Source organism: Cyprinus carpio, chromosome B1 (genome assembly GCF_018340385.1).
Source record: "Cyprinus carpio isolate SPL01 chromosome B1, ASM1834038v1, whole genome shotgun sequence".
Lineage (NCBI taxonomy): Eukaryota > Metazoa > Chordata > Actinopteri > Cypriniformes > Cyprinidae > Cyprinus > Cyprinus carpio.
The window spans coordinates 35,006,532-35,023,987 of NC_056597.1; the positions used below are offsets into that span (position 1 = coordinate 35,006,532).

A 17,456-nucleotide genomic window follows, 5' to 3' on the forward strand; every position below is an offset into this window, starting at 1 on the left:
TATATATATATCTACACACATATATATATATATATATACATATATATACACACACACACATATATATATATACACACATATATATATACACACACACACACATATATATATATATATACATACATATATATATATATATATAATGGTTTCATTTGCACACTTAAATATTTTCTATGCACATTTACTGTCCATTGCTCTAGTGTAAATGATGTTCATATTTAATTTAATTTAATTTAATTTAATTTAATTTAATTTAATTTCATATGTTCATAGTTTCTGCTTATACTGTACATACACTTTTACATAATCCATCTGTATAGTATGTTCATAGCACACCTATCTGTATATCATGCTGATAGTATTTAAAATCTGTAAATTATGTCCATAATACTGCCTTATTTGTATATTTATTTTACATTTGTAACATATTGTAGGCACTGTATATCCTGTACTTCCTGCTTATTGCACTCCTGGTTACATGCTAACTGCATTCCATTGCCTTGTACCTTACATGTGCAATGACAATAAAGTTTAATCTAATCTAATATATAATGGTTTCAAACATATTTTCAGTTTGTTTGGTATTTATACACGCATACAACCATGTATATTATGGATATTATACTATGCATACATTGTGCAACTGTTTTATGACAAAGAATCGTTGTCCTCACATTGCTGCTGTCATCATTTCCAGCACACAAGAGTTTTGTTAGAACAATCGAGTGTTTTCTACCGCGTGTTTTTGCCTCGTATCACCACTAGGCGGCGCTCTTGATGTTTTTTAAAAGCGTTTTGGTTCTAATCGGATTTCGACTGGTTAATAATACAAAAAAAGAAAAGAAAGGCGTCTCTGATGGGTTTCAGCCAATGGCAAGCTCGAGCGCAGATCTCTGGCCATTGGATGCGCGGCATCTTCCGTTCTTCTTGATTGGACTTGGCGCTTGTTTCTCACCCGACTGGGATAAGCCATTCAAACTGCAAAAATGAAGCATTACGAGGTAAGACATTGTTACTGGTTTTCAGATTTCATCAAAGCGTTTAGAGACGCTTTTCCTGATGCTCTTGAGATCGAGAAATGATCGTGCCGTATGGAAATGAATGAATTGCACGCGTTATAATGACACGCCTGAGGATTAGAGAAACACGCTACAGTGTGACAGCACTTCGGCCTAAGGACGACATCACTCGGCATGAAGAACAATGAATCCTGTTAGATGAGACTGGACCTGGAGCAGGGAAGGTCTCAAACAACCCCTGTCCCATGTTACAGCACAGTATGTGCAATAGCAATATCGCTTGCGACATAATTCGTCCTCGAGGGAAGTATAAAGTATCAATGTATTTTGAAAGGGATGCACTTGACTGACTGACTCATTCATTCAAAGCCCCCTTGTATTCATTAGTTGTGTCGATAAGCACCATTAAGTTATGTTTTCTGATCAGAACCTGTGATGTGATGGTAACTGTTGATCAAGTCAACGCTCGGGTGACTTTGATTGTAGAGAATTAAGTCAGCTCTGTTTCCATAAACCCGGAAGTAGTGGATGTTTCTGTGTTCATTTACCATTAGTGCACGACAAATCTGGCCAGCGAATATAGTAGTTTTTAAAGACGTTTTACGTGCTGATGTAACACTCGTGCTTGCTGAACATGTGGAACAGGTTCGGTCAAAGTCGATGCTGATAAAACTGACAAAAGCTATGCTTATGATGATCACAAGAGGGAGCGAGAGGTTTCAAAATCTCTCAGGGACGTAAACCGTATAATTCAGAGCAGTTAAATTAGGAACGAATTAAGAAATAAACTAAGAAAGACACAAAACCGACGTAAATACGTGTAATATTGAAAATATATACGTGTGCTAGTTTTGTCCATGTAAGGCGCCAAGGCACTCACGCGCTTCTTCAGACAGGGATCCTGTGTCTCTTGAGCGGTATTTCTCTTCAAAGTTAACTTGAAAATAATGTTGGTTGTATTCCACCCAGTTCTTTCAGTTGGAGTTTCTCTCATTGGCAGTGGGTATTTAATTCCTCCAGCGTCATCTGCTCATGCCTTTCTAAGTTATTAATAATCTCTCTCTCCCCCCTTAAAACGCGCTGCCCCGAACTGCGCGCGCTACCGAGAAACATAAATCTGCGTAATTTATCACGATTCAGAATTTTATAATAGAGTTGTCATTGCAAATTATGATATGTGACGATTTGGTTAATTGTCATGAAAATAAAGAAATAAAGAAAATGTATGTAAGTAGGCGTAATTTATTTAAGTATTTATTATATTCTTTCTTATCCATTCTTATTTTTAACAATTTTCAAAAATCATGTTTTTTCATTGTGCATTCCAATTAATCTCAATCAAACTGCAGTTGATTAGGGAAAAAGTTATCTGTTTTTTTTTTCAATAAACTCTTCATTATATATATTATAATTTTTGGGGGAAAATAATTTTTACATTATGAATATACTGGCAGACTTAAAACGTCTGTAAAGTCACTCTGTACATGATGTTGTTGGGTTTGTGTAAATATTGGTTGTCTCTAGATGAGGAGATGGCTGGACTCTGTTACGTGTGTGTGTGCGCGCATCCATAAGGCAAGTTATAATTAGCACATACTGGGATGACTGGGGAGGGGTCACATTTCCTCTCGAGGCTGTCGAAGAAAAATAGAAAAAAAGAGAATAAAGTTAATGTGAGTGAGAGAAGGAGATACAAGTTTTGGTGATTTGTGTGCACGTGTTTTTAGGGGGGCCGGGGGCCAAATGTGTTGATGAACAAGAGGGTGACAACACAGACATGGGAGGGTCGAGTTAAAGAAAGAAAGGGAGAGAGAGAGAGAGGGGTGGGGGCACAGACAGAGAGATTTATTTCCACAGCTGACAGAGAAGCTCCCGTCTCACACTTGTTTTTGGAGGTGAGAGAGGGACTAAGAGAGGAACAAAGTTAAAAACTCAGAGAAGGTGGACAAATAAAACAGACAATATGGATACCTTGGCTTTAGAGGCCACGCAGCCCAAAAAGGCTCAGAACGGAGCCCTGGTGCTGCTGCCCGGACCCCCCATCCCTGCCAAACGCAAACCTGCTAAAAAGACTAAGAAAGCTGTGGTCTTTTTCGAGGTGGAGATTCTGGACGCCAAGACGAAGGACAAGCTCTGCTTCCTGGACAAGGTAGGAAAGATTTTACCTTCATTTTCACTGTATGCATTACTCAACTAAATCATCTTGAACTGTTTCGCACAGCATTAATATTCTAAAGTTATTTTTATTATTTATTTAAATTAGTTTATTGTTTTCTACTTTTATTTTATTTGTAGTTAAAGTTTCAGTAATTTAGTTTTTATTAATTAGTTAATTAGTACTTTGACTTCAACTAAATGAAAATTAGAAATGTAGACTTGGCATCCACCTGAAATAAAATACTTTTTTATAGAATACAACATGTTTATTTTGAGAAACTGAAATGTTTTTTAATGGTTTTAGCTTCAGTTTTATTTAACAATGTGCTGCAGAGCAATTGATGAACTACAGAAAAGCTAAATTGCAATTAAAAAGTGTGAATAACTCAAAAGAAATGTGTTAGTTATCAATGATCCATTTACAGATACTGCCTTTAGCTCCATTCCTTTACTACCATTAGCTCCAGTCAGTTCACTCTTTAATTACTCTTGGTCATTTTCAAATGAAAGCACGTGCTTTTCCCACTGTGAGATCCTCATCCCTGGAGTGGTGCTATCTATAGAAGCTCGGGGTTGTGGTGTACTCTCTCCTGCACGGAGCGGGGCGTCTGGAGGCTCGAGGTCTTCCTGTAAGGAGGTGCCTGTAATGAAGCCTCTAGGATGCCAGGAGCCGCGCTGCAGGATTATCGAGGATTGCACACGTATGTCCTCGGATTAGCCGCCGCTTCCCCTGTGATGTCACCGTGTCGTCATGACATCACAGAGGAATGGAAGCCTCTGATGATACGCAGAAGGGAAGATTCCTAGAGTAGCTCCCAACAACTGAAGATTTAAAGGTTTTTGGAGGGAAAGGAATTATGGGCTTAGCAGATGCTTTAATATAAATGAATTTATTTAATATTCAATGACAACATTCACATAAATTGCCATTGCATTTATTCACGATGCTTCAAAGTGTATTGTATTCAGAAGTTGTATTTTATGATGCATTGTAAAAATAAATAATAAACAAAATTGCAAAGTGGTAAATAAAACTCAGATTATTGGAGCACTTTTATATGGAAATATTATTTCAGCGTTTCTGTGTTAATTGATGTTTTTTTGTAGTTGAGAAATTTGCTTACAGTTTTGTAGTGATTTTATTTTTTTTTTTTTTTTAAATAAGTAGTCATGCATTTTATTGTTTTAATTATGATAAATGCATTGCTAAGCATGTTCATTACATCACAGCTGAGCTTTCGTGTGTTCGTTTTTTGAGTTATTAAAGAAATAATCATAAATCTTTGTCAACATGCATCTGGAATAGCAGTTAATGTTTCCGAGCTGTATGTTTTACGCACTGGGTTTACATCAGCTGTTTATGCTTTCGGTTGCTCTCACATACAGTCTACTGAAAGAAGTGCATAATCATCAGATAAAGCATTTTCTTGGAGATTTTTATAAGGCTGCAGATTTCTAAAATCTCCTGGCTGTTTCGGGGGACCTCTATAGGTCTTCTGGGAGATCTGGTCAGGTGGCTGTGTTTGTGTTGGTGGGTTTGTTTGTTTGGTGTTTTGTGTCTCTCAGAACAGCTGCTGTACTAAAGCCACATCGCCTGGGCATTGTAGCTAAATTTACCCCTCATTTCTCTCTCTCTCTCTTACACACACACACACACACATGCTCTAAACTGGTGTTTGTGTTTGTGTTTGATTGGCAGGTTGAGCCCAACGCCACCATTGGGGAAATCAAGTCCATGTTCCACAAGAGTCGTGAGTATAAATGAGTCTCTGATCTTCACTCAGCTAATGAAGATGTGTTATTTGATATTTTTAAGCTTTTTATAAGAGCCTAATTTATCAAACTGATGTATTATTCATTTAGCAAGGGAAAGTCACTGGGAAAATTGTCTTGAAAATAGTCACAGTGAAAAGTTTGTAATGGTTTAAAAATAGGTGAACCTGAGATGTACACTGCCATTCAAAAGGTCACCCCCCATTTCAAATACATGCTGTTTTTTTGGTAGAGATGCTAAAAATTGTAATAATATTTCATAGTATTACAGTTTTTTTACTGTATTTTTGATAAAATAAATGCAGCCTTGGTGAGCAGAAGACATATTTCGAAAATACTAAAAACATCTTACCTTACCAAAACGTTTGAACAAAAGTCTATGTTTAAAATGTGTGCATTATAGTACTGTAATTGTTTTCTTGTATTCCATGTGTTTGTTTCAGACCCTCAGTGGTATCCGGCCCGGCAATCCATTCGTTTGGATCCCAGTACGTATTAAAATTTTAATATGAGTCCATTATCTGGACACTATCTTTTGATAGCATAATAAGAGATTCATGCTGTAAAGTTCCAACAGTTTCTTTAAGATTATTTAAGTTGTTTGTGCTGTAGGTCTCTAGGTTTTCTAAGATTAGCAGCAAAAATCAAAACATTATGGTTCTTGTGGTCAAGTTATTATAAATCTAGTGGAAGGGGTCGCATGTGTTGGAGACCTTTCTGTTAGATTTCTGCGGTTTCTGTTAGTTGGCATGTGCTGATGTGATATGGGTTTGTTGTGCAGAGGGAAAATCTTTGAAGGACGAGGATGTGCTGCAGCACCTGCCTGTGGGAACCACAGCGACCTTCTACTTCAGAGACCTGGGGGCCCAGATCAGCTGGGTCACGGTGAGAGACCTCACACACACACACACACACACACACACACAGATAATTACCTCATACACATATTTTCCACTATCTCCTACGAACAACAAGCTACAGAACAGAAGTCATTTATTTCCAACAGAGAGCAGTACAGAGTCTGAGTGGAGTTCCTAGTGGACGTGTTGTGTATACAGAAATTTTGGATACAGTTTGAGCTTAGGTTACATTGAAACATTTAAACTTTTGTGGTAAGACCATATGCATCCAGGTATGACGTATTCTAATCAAAACTATGAGCACGAGATGAGTTATCAGTATATTTCCACTTTAAAATGATCATTTAAATTCTATTTCTGTAAAATGATGGTTATTTATAGCCTAATTATGACAGAAATAATTACTATGTTAATTAGCCCTAGAAAACCTCCTGTTTTTGTTTTAGATGTTCTGGGGGTAATTTTTGTATGTATATATAATTTGCATGATTGCTAAACATGCTAACAACTTATTAAGCATGCTAGAAGCATGCTATCATTATGCTAGTAACATGCTAATCATGCTAGTAAAGTGTTAATTATGCTAAATCATGCTAACAACATGCTAGTAACTTTCTTATCATGTTAGAAATGTTAGTGTAGCCCCTCTCTCCCGGGTCTTCAATGCCACAACTTGTCCCTGCTCTGAGTGGGCCTCGAACCTGGGTTTTTGGCATGGGAGGCAGACGCATTAACAAGGAGGCTAAATTAATGCAGCCACTAGCATTAGTAGCTAGTGTGTCTCTTGAGATCAGGGGAGTGAGGTTTTCCTGCGCAGCACCTACTCGCTGGCCTCCGTTACACTCACCCCCCAAACCTCATTCCCTTCCGGGTCACGGCACCAATGTAACCCCTCTCTCCCGGGTCCTCACAGCAACACCTTGTTCTTGCTCCGAGTGGGCCTCAAAACCGTGTTTTCGGCATGGGAGGTGGACGCCCTAACAAGGAGGCTAAATGACTGCAGCCACTAGCGTCAGTCGCTAGTGCGTCTCTTGAGATCAGGGGAGAGAAACATACCAACCAAGCACCTACTCGCTGGCCTCTGTTACACTAGCAACTTGCTAAACATGCTAGAAACATGCAGGCATTATGCTAGTAACATGCTAATCATGCTAGTAACATGCTAATCATTCTATAAACATGTTAGCAACATGCTAGTCATGCTAGAAACAGCCTAGCAACCACCGCAGGTACCCTAGCAACATGTTTTATACCTGTTTTTCTGATAGACTGTAAAGCATTGAAAACATTCAAACTTTAATCTTTAAAAATATTTTAACTTTCAAACTATTTCAAACTGAAAACCTTCAGACTGCAAGCTTTTAAAACAACTTCAAACTTTCTGGCTAGACTTTTTCAAGCCAACTTAATGTTTGTCTACAAACTTTACTCATCTAGTTTTAATATTAATCAAATTTCCAGTCTCTCTCATTCACGATGAATCCAAACATGTTTGGTGCACTTGACGTTAATTGCGTTATACAGGTCCCTTTGGAATATTGGAATATATTTGCAGCACATCACATGATTAAAAAAAGTGTGATTTATGTTCTGGAGAGTATGTGAAACAAGTGCTGTGTTGGTGTTTTGATGTTTCCTGGCTGCTTTGATAAACTTCAGCGAGAGCTCTGTGTCTAACATCATAGTTTGACTCCGTTATGTGTATTATATGTGCTTAATGTCAGTGTTTATCTGGCTGTGTGTTAATCTGTCCCTCTTAACCAGTCCGGTTAGTGTCTGTCACATTATCTCTGTGAGAGCATGAGATATTTATAACCTGGAAACATGAACACGCTTCCTACAGCAGAGGAACTGAGCGCACTATAACGCTTCTGTACTGTCGCTGTCTCTCTCTCAGGTGTTTCTGACGGAGTACGCCGGCCCGCTGCTCATCTATCTCATGTTTTACTTCCGAGTCCCGTTTATTTATGCGCCTAAATATGACTTTACCACCAGCAAACACTGGGTTGTACAGTAAGTACAGAAGCAATATAAAATGCTTTTCATTCAACAATTTACAGTTTGTAACCGTGTCGTGACAATAAAGAAACATCTTTGATCTCTTTAATGCTAATCATGAAAAAGATTAGCGTTCTATGTAAAGAAAGTTTGTTTGGTGTCTCTTTAGCATTTTGCACAGTAAAATGATTGACAGCTTTAGAGGGCTGATGGGTAATTGAGTGTTTTTATCATTATAGTTTGGCGTGCATGTGTCACTCCTTCCACTACGTGAAGAGACTCCTGGAAACACTGTTTGTCCATCGCTTCTCGCACGGGACTATGCCTCTCCGCAACATCTTCAAGGTGAGAGAAACGGCTTCTTGTAATGGATTTAACTAAATACATCTGTGTAGTAGATCTGTGCAAATTGAGTCATAAAAAGTGTTATCTTTAGATGTTTTATACACTGTCAAAGAGGGAATTACTAATGACCAATGAAATTGTGCTTTATGCAAAATATGTGCTTTTATTATTAAAATTGCTTTGAATTTGTTTCAGACAATAATAGACCGCACATAACAATAATAGGAATAGATAGATGTTTCTAAGAAACGCTGTAGAAAGTGCTGGTGCTGGAAACAAGTCTTCCTGAAACTGGCAATTATTTCATGAGCACAAAGGGGAAAATTAATCACAGCTTGAGCATGTCGAGTCATGACTTTTCATATGGAGAGAGAAAAATATGATTTAAATACACCAGGACTCTAGAAATGTCACATTTTGCATTCAGCCACCCTGTCGCTTCTTAGATGAGATTTACGCAGTTTGTTATTAATCCAGTGTGTGGCCCTGGACCTTTGCAGTAATATTTCGGTGTGTGTTTTGCAGAACTGCACGTACTACTGGGGATTTGCAGCTTGGATGGCTTATTACATCAACCACCCGCTCTACACGCCCCCCAGTGAGTCCACACGCATTCATACACTTTCAGCTTTGCATCACAGGAATAATGACGTTTTAAAATATATTCAAATACAAAAATGTGTTTTTATTAAATTGCAGTAATATTTCACAATATTCTTTCTTTTACTATAATTTTGATCAAATAAACTGAATAGACGTCTTTCAGAAACATTAATTCAATACACTTTATTGTCCCTTTTGGGGGAATTTGTCTTGGACCAACCAGCACACACACACCAACAAAAAATACAATAAAAAAAAAAAACCCAAATAAAGACAAAAAAACCAACAAAACAATACAATAACCAACAACAAAAAAAAATTGTTACAACAATAAAAAATTGCATGTATAAAAAAAAAAAAAAAAGTAAATACAAAAAATTACAAAAAAACTCTTCAAACGGTTGATACAAAATGTGTGTTCAGCTCTCGCTCATGTTTGATTTGCAGCCTACGGAGAACAGCAGATCAGACTGGCCCTAACCGTGTTCCTGGTAAGATCTGTTTTTATGCAGGATGCTGAAGAATGATAAAACTGATCAGAGCTTAAGACTAACAGGTCTAATGATCTCTTAATGGTCGCAGTTCTGTCAGATCGGAAACTTCTCCATTCACATTGCTCTGAGAAATCTTCGACCACCAGGTACGATCCCACAACCAAATCTGTAACTCACACTTGATCTGTTTCTTAACTCATCATATGATTAGACTGCTAAAAGTCATGCTTTTTTATCTTTTTGCAGGATCTAAGACCAGGAAGATCCCATATCCGACTAAAAACCCCTTTACTTGGATCTTCCTGCTGGTCTCCTGCCCCAACTACACGTATGAGGTCAGATGCCACATTCAGCCCACTGTTTGATTGACACCTGACCTTTTGTTTTTTCTCAAGTGCTGATTTAGCTTCAGTTTTTCAAATCATTATGCTGAGATTTTCTTATTCTTTACATTTCTTATAACCCTTAGTATAAAATTAAATGTAATCTCACAAGTCAAAGTTTAGTTCATAGACAAACTCAGAAAAGCGATGCTCAGTCAATTATGTATCAGTAAGACAACACTTTAAAGGGTCGTGAATTCAGGAAATTCATATTACTCACCTCAAAATCAAAGAAAAAATGCATTAATGCAATCTGCCATTGTTTCTTTATGCATTGTGAAAATTCACATTAAATATTATATATGAATAATTATTGTCAATAACACAACCCATTTACTAAAACTTAATACACTAAACAACAACAATAACTAACAATGAACACAAAAACCAACAACTAGCATTAACAATGAACAATACATTTGTTACAGTATTTATGATCTTTGTTAATGTTAGTTAATGAAAATACAGCTGTTGCTTGTTAGTTCATGATAGCTCAGGCTCATTAAACAATATCAACATATACAGGTTTTGATTGTAAAAAAATATTAGTGCGTTGCAATATATAAGGTGTGTATTTGTATACCTTATTTACACACACACACATGTGTGTATATATGTATGTGTGTGTGTGTATAAAATTTAATAAAATTTTATTTAATAAATAAAAATAAAACATACACACATATATATACAGTATTGTTCAAAATAATAGCAGTAAAATAAGAAAAACCATAAAAAAATATATATATATCTCATTTTACTGCAATACAAAAAAAAACTATATTAAACTAATGAGGATAAAAGAAGAAATGTGCTTAATAATTTCTTAAAATAACATCACAATGCAAAAAAAGAAGTCCCAAAATATGCATCATTTGTGTTAAGGAAATGTTTGATTTTGATTTTGGGGTTGAAATATGACCTGGATCTTTCACCCATTTATAGTTGGCTTGGCTCTGTTGTGTTGTGTGTCTTGTGGCTGAAGTATGTTTGTATCACATGATCTGAATCTGCTCTGGTCTGTGTGTAAACGCAGCTGGGCTCGTGGCTGGGCTTCACTCTGATGACCCAGTGTCTGCCCGTGGCCGCCTTCACGCTGGTGGGCTTCATTCAGATGACCGTGTGGGCGAAAGGAAAACACCGCAGCTACCTGAAGGAGTTTCGTGACTACCCCACTCTCCGCTCGCCCATCCTGCCCTTCATCCTGTAGAACAGAGCCACGCAGTGTTCCCCTCGTCTTTTTAACCTTTTCCTCTTTTCTCGTCCTCCCCTTATCATCTCTTTTATACTGTGTCCATGTCCCGCCTCCATTCGTTTCACATGCATCTTTCCTGCGTTTGCTCATCTCCTGGAAGGGACTGACGCTGAAGAATAAAGTCAGCTCAGAGCCAGAACCTCCAGAAGCTTCGTTCTAATGGCTCCGTATCGCCCTCTATGGGTTGGATGATGTCTGTCATCTGGGGAAATCTGCAGAGCATGTCCGGATCACAATCCAGTCACTCAAAAGAAATAGGAAATTTTGCACAAAGAAAATAGAGCACATTTTAGGACCATGATCATGATTAAACACCCTCAATTTCCATTAGCTGCTGTGATGGGAAAATGTTTTGCTTGTTGTCCTAAATTGATGATTGTAATAAAATCAGTCTGGACAATGCCGTTTTTTTCCAGTTACATTAATGAAGGGAAATTGAAATGTCAAAACCAATCCTTTAATGGTCATCTACTTACAGCAAAAATAATTTCCCCCAGACATGGACATTTCTTCATTAGATTCTTGTCATGTAACATCTTAAAGAGGTAGTTCACCTAAAAATTAAAATCAATTTTTCATCATTTACTCAGCCTCAAGTTGTTACAAACAAAAGGAGATATTTTGAAGAGTACTGGATGGAGATACAAGAATACAGTTGTCGGTAGCCATGGCATGTTTTTCCATAAAAGTCAGTGGCTACCAGCAACTGTTTGATTACCAGAATTATCAAGGAAATTGAGTACATTTTCATTTTTGGATGAACTATCCCTTTAAAAAGCTTTGAGGGGAACTGGTCCAACATGTATTTACAGTATTTCCTCCTCTGTATCTGGTTTGTGCTCAGCTGCTGGGAATCATCCTGTATTTCGAGTGCACTACATATACTGAGATCTCTGATGTGCACTGACAAAGTGAAGGCTGTGACTTTAGTAAAGATGTTTAGTTCTGCTTGTCACTCAATAACCAAAACACTAACAAGGGTACCTGAAGTAACCGCTGTAAGACCAGCGACTGTATTCAGCACCGCAGAGACACATGTCCTGTGTGCGATTCTTACATGTGAAGCTAAAGGTAACTTGTCACAGACTGCAGATCTCGGAACTGTTTTGTTGACCTAACAATTTATATAAAATAAAAAACACTGTCATTGGCTTGTGCTTTGTTCATTTGCATTCATAATGCATGCTGTAGAATTCAAGAAAAGTGCTTAGCATTTTATTACATTCTGCTAAATTGGTTGTGCAACATAACGCTGATTAATTCTTTGATAAAAGTCTTTGCTCATATGCATCCCTGTGTTTTCTTCCAGGTGAATAAAAAAAGTGCAGTACAGTAGTTTTCCAGTTTCAGTACACTTCATAATGTACTTAGATCTATTTTTGCAAACTAATTTTGTACTTGATATATACCATCTTTCATACACTTTTAAATATACACATCATACATAGAAAATACACTTAGTATTTAAATGATAAAATGAATATATAAAAATATAATATATTGCCCACATATTTTTTATAAATTAAATAATTTCAAATGTATTGTAATAATGTTAACATTCCCTTTATATGATATTCTTAACAAGAATTTTGATTACTTTATTCTAAAAGTAGAATTACTGTTAAATTGTGAATTTTGGTACACATCTACGAATGTATAAACCAATCGTGTTATTAGTGCATTGATAGTAGTCTAAGCACCGTAACCTATAGGGTTTTACTCAAGTAAGACATTTCTGATGTACTTTTCATGAAAATACAAATAGTAATAGTATATATAAAAATCCACTGCAGTTTTATGTAAAGTGATCATAGCACACTTTAATGCAATTATAAAACACTTCTGGTACTTTATCTGACTACACTTTCTAATTAGTGTACTTATATAAAAAGTACACAAAAACAACACATATAAAAACACCTACAACTAAAAAAAAAATAACTAATTTAAAATAAAATAAATAAAAATAAAACAAACTTAACTATAGATAACTATAAGTGTTCTAATACTTAAAAGTTTTTTAAAAATCAAAGCACACTTTTAAGAAATACACTAATACAAGTCCTCTATATTTTTGTGGTACTATACTTTTTTCAATGCACTAAAAATGAACAAATATCAGCGGTATTTTGTATAATTTTGTAATTGCACTGAATTACTACTGAAGTAGAAATATACTTTTAATTAATGTATTTATGGTTTATAACTTTTACAACTGTATTTATCACAGATGTATTACAGATGTACTTCCTTGTATTATTTAGTGCATTCAGGTTAAGAAAATGCTCCATTCACGTTCTGAGAGCTCAGAAGATCATCTTTATTATTGAGAGAGCTACATATATATACACAGAAACTGGAGAAACTGATGGAGAAATGAAGACGAGGGTGGGATATTTATGCTGCATTAGCCTCGAACCTCTTTTTCCTCAAGTTCAGCCTTCCCCCCCTACCCTACCATCCCAACCACATAACATAAAAGAAAAAAAGAAAATAAAACAAAACAAACTTAAAAAAAAAAACATTACCAAAACCAATTTTGTGCAAGTAAAAAAAAACTTTTTGCATAACTTGAGCAAGAAAAAAAAAAAAAAACTTTTTGCATAACTTGCGATCACCAGAGTATGAAACGTGATGATTTGTTATGTTCACAATGGTTGCGGACCTACTTACAATTACACTTTCAAAACAGAGGGCTTAAGTAATAAAATAATTCAATTAAAATCTATCATGGTTTAATAATTAAAATATTTGAACTTTTAAGACTTGTATTATTAAAATTTATAAATTATTAAGCTTTGTGGTGAAAGTAAGAAAGAACAGATATTTATTCAGGGAAATGTTAAAACCTTCTAAATCTTTGCTCATCTAAATAATTAATCCAGCAGAAATTACAATTTCATTCAAGCCAAATTGAATGGAATTACTGTTGGAAGGAAATATGCTTTCAAAGTCAGATTTTAATGGATGAAATCCATTAAAAACATCTTAATGGAGAAAGCAGTGACACTGTCTACCTGGTGTAGTGGAACTAAACGAGTGGATTTGTCTGAATGAGTGCTGGCTCAAGCAGCATTTCTTACTCCTGATGTTCACAGTAGTCCCAGTCGTGCCTCTCGTGTTTGCAGGCTAGGAAGTTGGGGAAATTGTCTCTCTTGCACTTGAGGAGTTTGAGCAGGTAGTGTGCGCAGTAATCGCGCTGCTCCACCGGCAGCATGGCCAGGTTCATCTGCTCCTGCGTCGCCACCATTTCTAATAACACAACGCAATGAACATGATTTTCACAAAACACCAACTACAACGATGCATCATGTTCATCCTTGTGGTATTATTATATTACAGAGTCAACAAGATACGACAGGTCAACCAGGTTCAAGCATTTGGCATCAAAGGGTACGTTTTCAAACCTTTATATATATATATGGGTCAAAGACGTTAAGATGTCCGCATCAAAAGAAATGTACAAAAGTGATTTTGTGTTCGTAGAAAGCACATTAAATGTAAGTAAAATGTCTAAATTTCAAATAAGTTTTTGGAGAATAAAATGTCAAAATTTGGTTGAAATAATGTTACATTGTCATTCAGTGTAACACAGCAAAAATTCAAACAACATGCTATTCTGACGTGTACATATCTAAAAGAATAATGGAGCATACTAAATTTTTTAGTAAAAAAATTCTTACTGAAAAAAACCTAGGATAGTGGCAAATGTTAAAAGTGTAAAATTACAACTCATTAGTATTTGGGGTGAAAGTAATTAGTCTTTTAATATATGTCATAAATATTTTTGTTGTAAATATACAAGATTGTTACACTGAATACATTTTACTGGGTGTCTTCTGTAAACAGGGGAAAATGTATGATATTTATTTTTTGCTCAGTAAAACAAAAACAAAATTGCAATTAAATAAAAAAGAAAACTTTTTGCATTTTTGGGGGGAAAAAAAACAACAGTTTAAAGCAGCATTACACTTTTTTTTTATGCTTAAACACACTTTTTCGTGACCCATAGATATATATATATATACATTCTATACAGAACAGACAAAAAGTTTGGAACATTGCTATTTTTAATTTTTTTGAAAGAAGTTTCTTCTGCTCATCAAGCCTGCATTTATTTGAAAAATACAGAAAAAAAAAATATTTTGAAATATTATTACAACTTAAAACTAATAGTTTTCTATTTGAATATACTTTAAAAAAATAATTTATTCCTGTGATGCAAAGCTGAATTTTCAGCCTCATTACTCCAGCCTTCAGTGTCACATGTAACATCCAGTCTATCACATGATCATTTAGAAATCATTCTAATATTCTGATTTATTATGAGTGTCAGAAACAGTTCTGCTGTCTAATATATTTGATGAATAAAAGGTTAAAAAAAGAACTGCATTTATTCAAAAAATAAAAATAAAAATTCTAATAATATATTTTCTTACTATCACTTTTTATCAATTTAACACATCCTTGCTGAATAAAAGTATTGATTTTATTTAAAAAAAAAAAAAAAAAATTACTGACCCCAAATTACTGACCAGTAGTGTATATTGTTATTACAAAATATTTATATTTTAAAAACAGCTTCTTCTTTTTTTTTTTTTTTTTAATTTTATTCATCAAAGTATCCTAAAAAAGTATCACATGTTCTGAAAAAAATATTAAGCAGCAGAACTGTTTTCCAACTTTGATAATGAATCATCATATTATAATGATTTCTAAAGGGATCATGTGATAATGATCCTAAAAATTCAGCTTTGCATCACAGAAATAAATGATAATTTAAAGTATAATAAATTTAAAAACAATTATTTTAAATTGTAATAATATATCACAATATTACATTTTTTCTGTATTTTTGAACAAATAAATGCAGGCTTGATGAGCAGAAGAAACTTCTTTCAAAAACATTAAAAATAGTAATGTCTTTTGGTCTGTACTGTATATATATAAAACACACTACATTGTTTGAATTGCATATACAAAGTACATCAATTTGTTAAACTAACACATTTATGTAATGTCTATTTGTTAGTCATGCATAAATGAAATCGGTAACATTTCTGTAATAGTACTAATAGTAACTGAATAGTAACTTTAATAGTAACTGAATGTGTTTTAAATACACACTATATATATTTTCAATAAATCTGATGTTTCAATCTTATATTTAACCTGAATATTGTCTAACCATATTTTATGCATGTTCATATTGGCTTTATATTTGTACTCTGCACAATGTTATTAAAGTTGAATCTAATCTAATCTAATCTTATAACGGAATAAATGTAATTGTTTCACAATAAACAGATTTATGGTGATTCTAAGCAATTGGAATAAATGTATTTTGAACATACATTTATTTAATATCAAACAGAAAAAAAAAATACTATTTTAAATTGTATTTTTAAATTTAGAAATATTACCCTTTTCTTGCCTGTTGCATATATATATGACTGACAAATATGCATCAGATTACTAGTTTATGTTAAAACTGTGCAATGCAAATGAAAGGAAATTTGATGTTTTTAAGAAAAAGATTTATGCAATTTAAATACATCTTAAATTTGGCCCCTTTTTTGCATCAACTGCTTAAATAGAACGTTTAGAACTTTTTTAATCAGTTATAAAAAGATAGTTAGTCAGAATAGCTGGGCCTATATGACAGTACAAACACGGTGTCTGTGTTTATGGAACTAGATTTAAACAGTACAATTACATCACAAAAAACCTACATGACTAAGTCAAAATCATACATTTATGGAACTAGCCCCTGCTAATAATGATACCAGTCCTACAAGAACACAGGTGATAACTTTCATATAAATAGACCCTAAAAGACACGTTTTTGTTGAAGCCTCTTGTTTGGACCTGAAGCTCAAAGTCAAACTGTGGAGCTGAAGACTCGCAGCTCAGGTTTAGAGACTAAATCACGTCTGAAAGTGACGGGTCAAGTGTGAACCGAGCCTCTGAGGGTGTCACCTCTCTCTCTGCGCTCAGGGAAGCCCAGGTGAGGGTCGTACGCAGACGGCTTCCTCGGGTCGGGCGTCGCGTCTCTCTCCGTGATGTAGCTCCGCACGAGGTGTGACCCCATTCTGAACGCAGAATATCACCACTGACCGTGAAAACTGTTCAACGTCCAGCCACTGACAATAATAATATCGCTTATAATGGAGAAATAAAACCAATTCTGCACACTGCCATTCGGTCACCTCCAGAAACCCTGCTTCCGGTCTGCGCCGGAAGTAAACACGCGCAACGAGTAACTCCTGAACGATCTCGACACTGATCACTCCGTTCCGCCTCGAGGCTCCCTATAAAGTATAAACTAAAGGCTGTCAAGATTTTAACTCAAAAATCAATCAAATCCATCACTGATATTGCTGTTTCATAACACACATTACAAGATTAACTACATGAATAAATTAATTATATTTAGATTTTAATTTATATATCAACTTAACATATTTTTCGCTTCTCTCGTTAATGAAATCAGTTAGTTAGATTAATGAATTGTGTAATGAATTAACGAACAAACGGGATTGTATATAAATAAAATTTACATCTACTTA

At 35.1% G+C, this 17,456-nt stretch overlaps 2 protein-coding genes across 3 annotated transcripts; one reads left to right on the forward strand and one right to left on the reverse strand.

Annotated features, from left to right (window-relative positions):
• The first annotated feature begins 854 nt into the window (after positions 1-854).
• LOC109063766 (very-long-chain enoyl-CoA reductase) lies at positions 855-12,038 on the forward strand. 2 transcript variants are annotated; one of them, XM_042717250.1, is made up of 12 exons: positions 855-1,001; positions 3,118-3,168; positions 4,876-4,927; positions 5,393-5,437; positions 5,731-5,834; positions 7,707-7,822; positions 8,047-8,152; positions 8,678-8,750; positions 9,203-9,246; positions 9,338-9,395; positions 9,496-9,584; positions 10,669-12,038. In XM_042717250.1, exons 1-12 carry the CDS (start codon positions 987-989, stop codon positions 10,840-10,842), a joined length of 927 nt encoding a protein of 308 aa, XP_042573184.1. In that variant the 5' UTR covers positions 855-986; the 3' UTR covers positions 10,843-12,038. The 2 variants fall into 2 exon arrangements, with proteins under 2 accessions (XP_042573184.1, XP_042573183.1); XM_042717249.1 differs by lacking the exon at positions 855-1,001 and having other exon boundaries at positions 2,448-3,168.
• Positions 12,039-13,938: 1,900 nt separating this feature from the next.
• LOC109063844 (NADH dehydrogenase [ubiquinone] 1 beta subcomplex subunit 7-like) lies at positions 13,939-17,158 on the reverse strand. Its single transcript, XM_042717252.1, has 2 exons — positions 16,867-17,158; positions 13,939-14,139 (listed from the first exon to the last, which is right to left on the reverse strand). Exons 1-2 carry the CDS (start codon positions 16,976-16,978, stop codon positions 13,967-13,969), a joined length of 285 nt encoding a protein of 94 aa, XP_042573186.1. The 5' UTR covers positions 16,979-17,158; the 3' UTR covers positions 13,939-13,966.
• Positions 17,159-17,456: the final 298 nt, after the last annotated feature.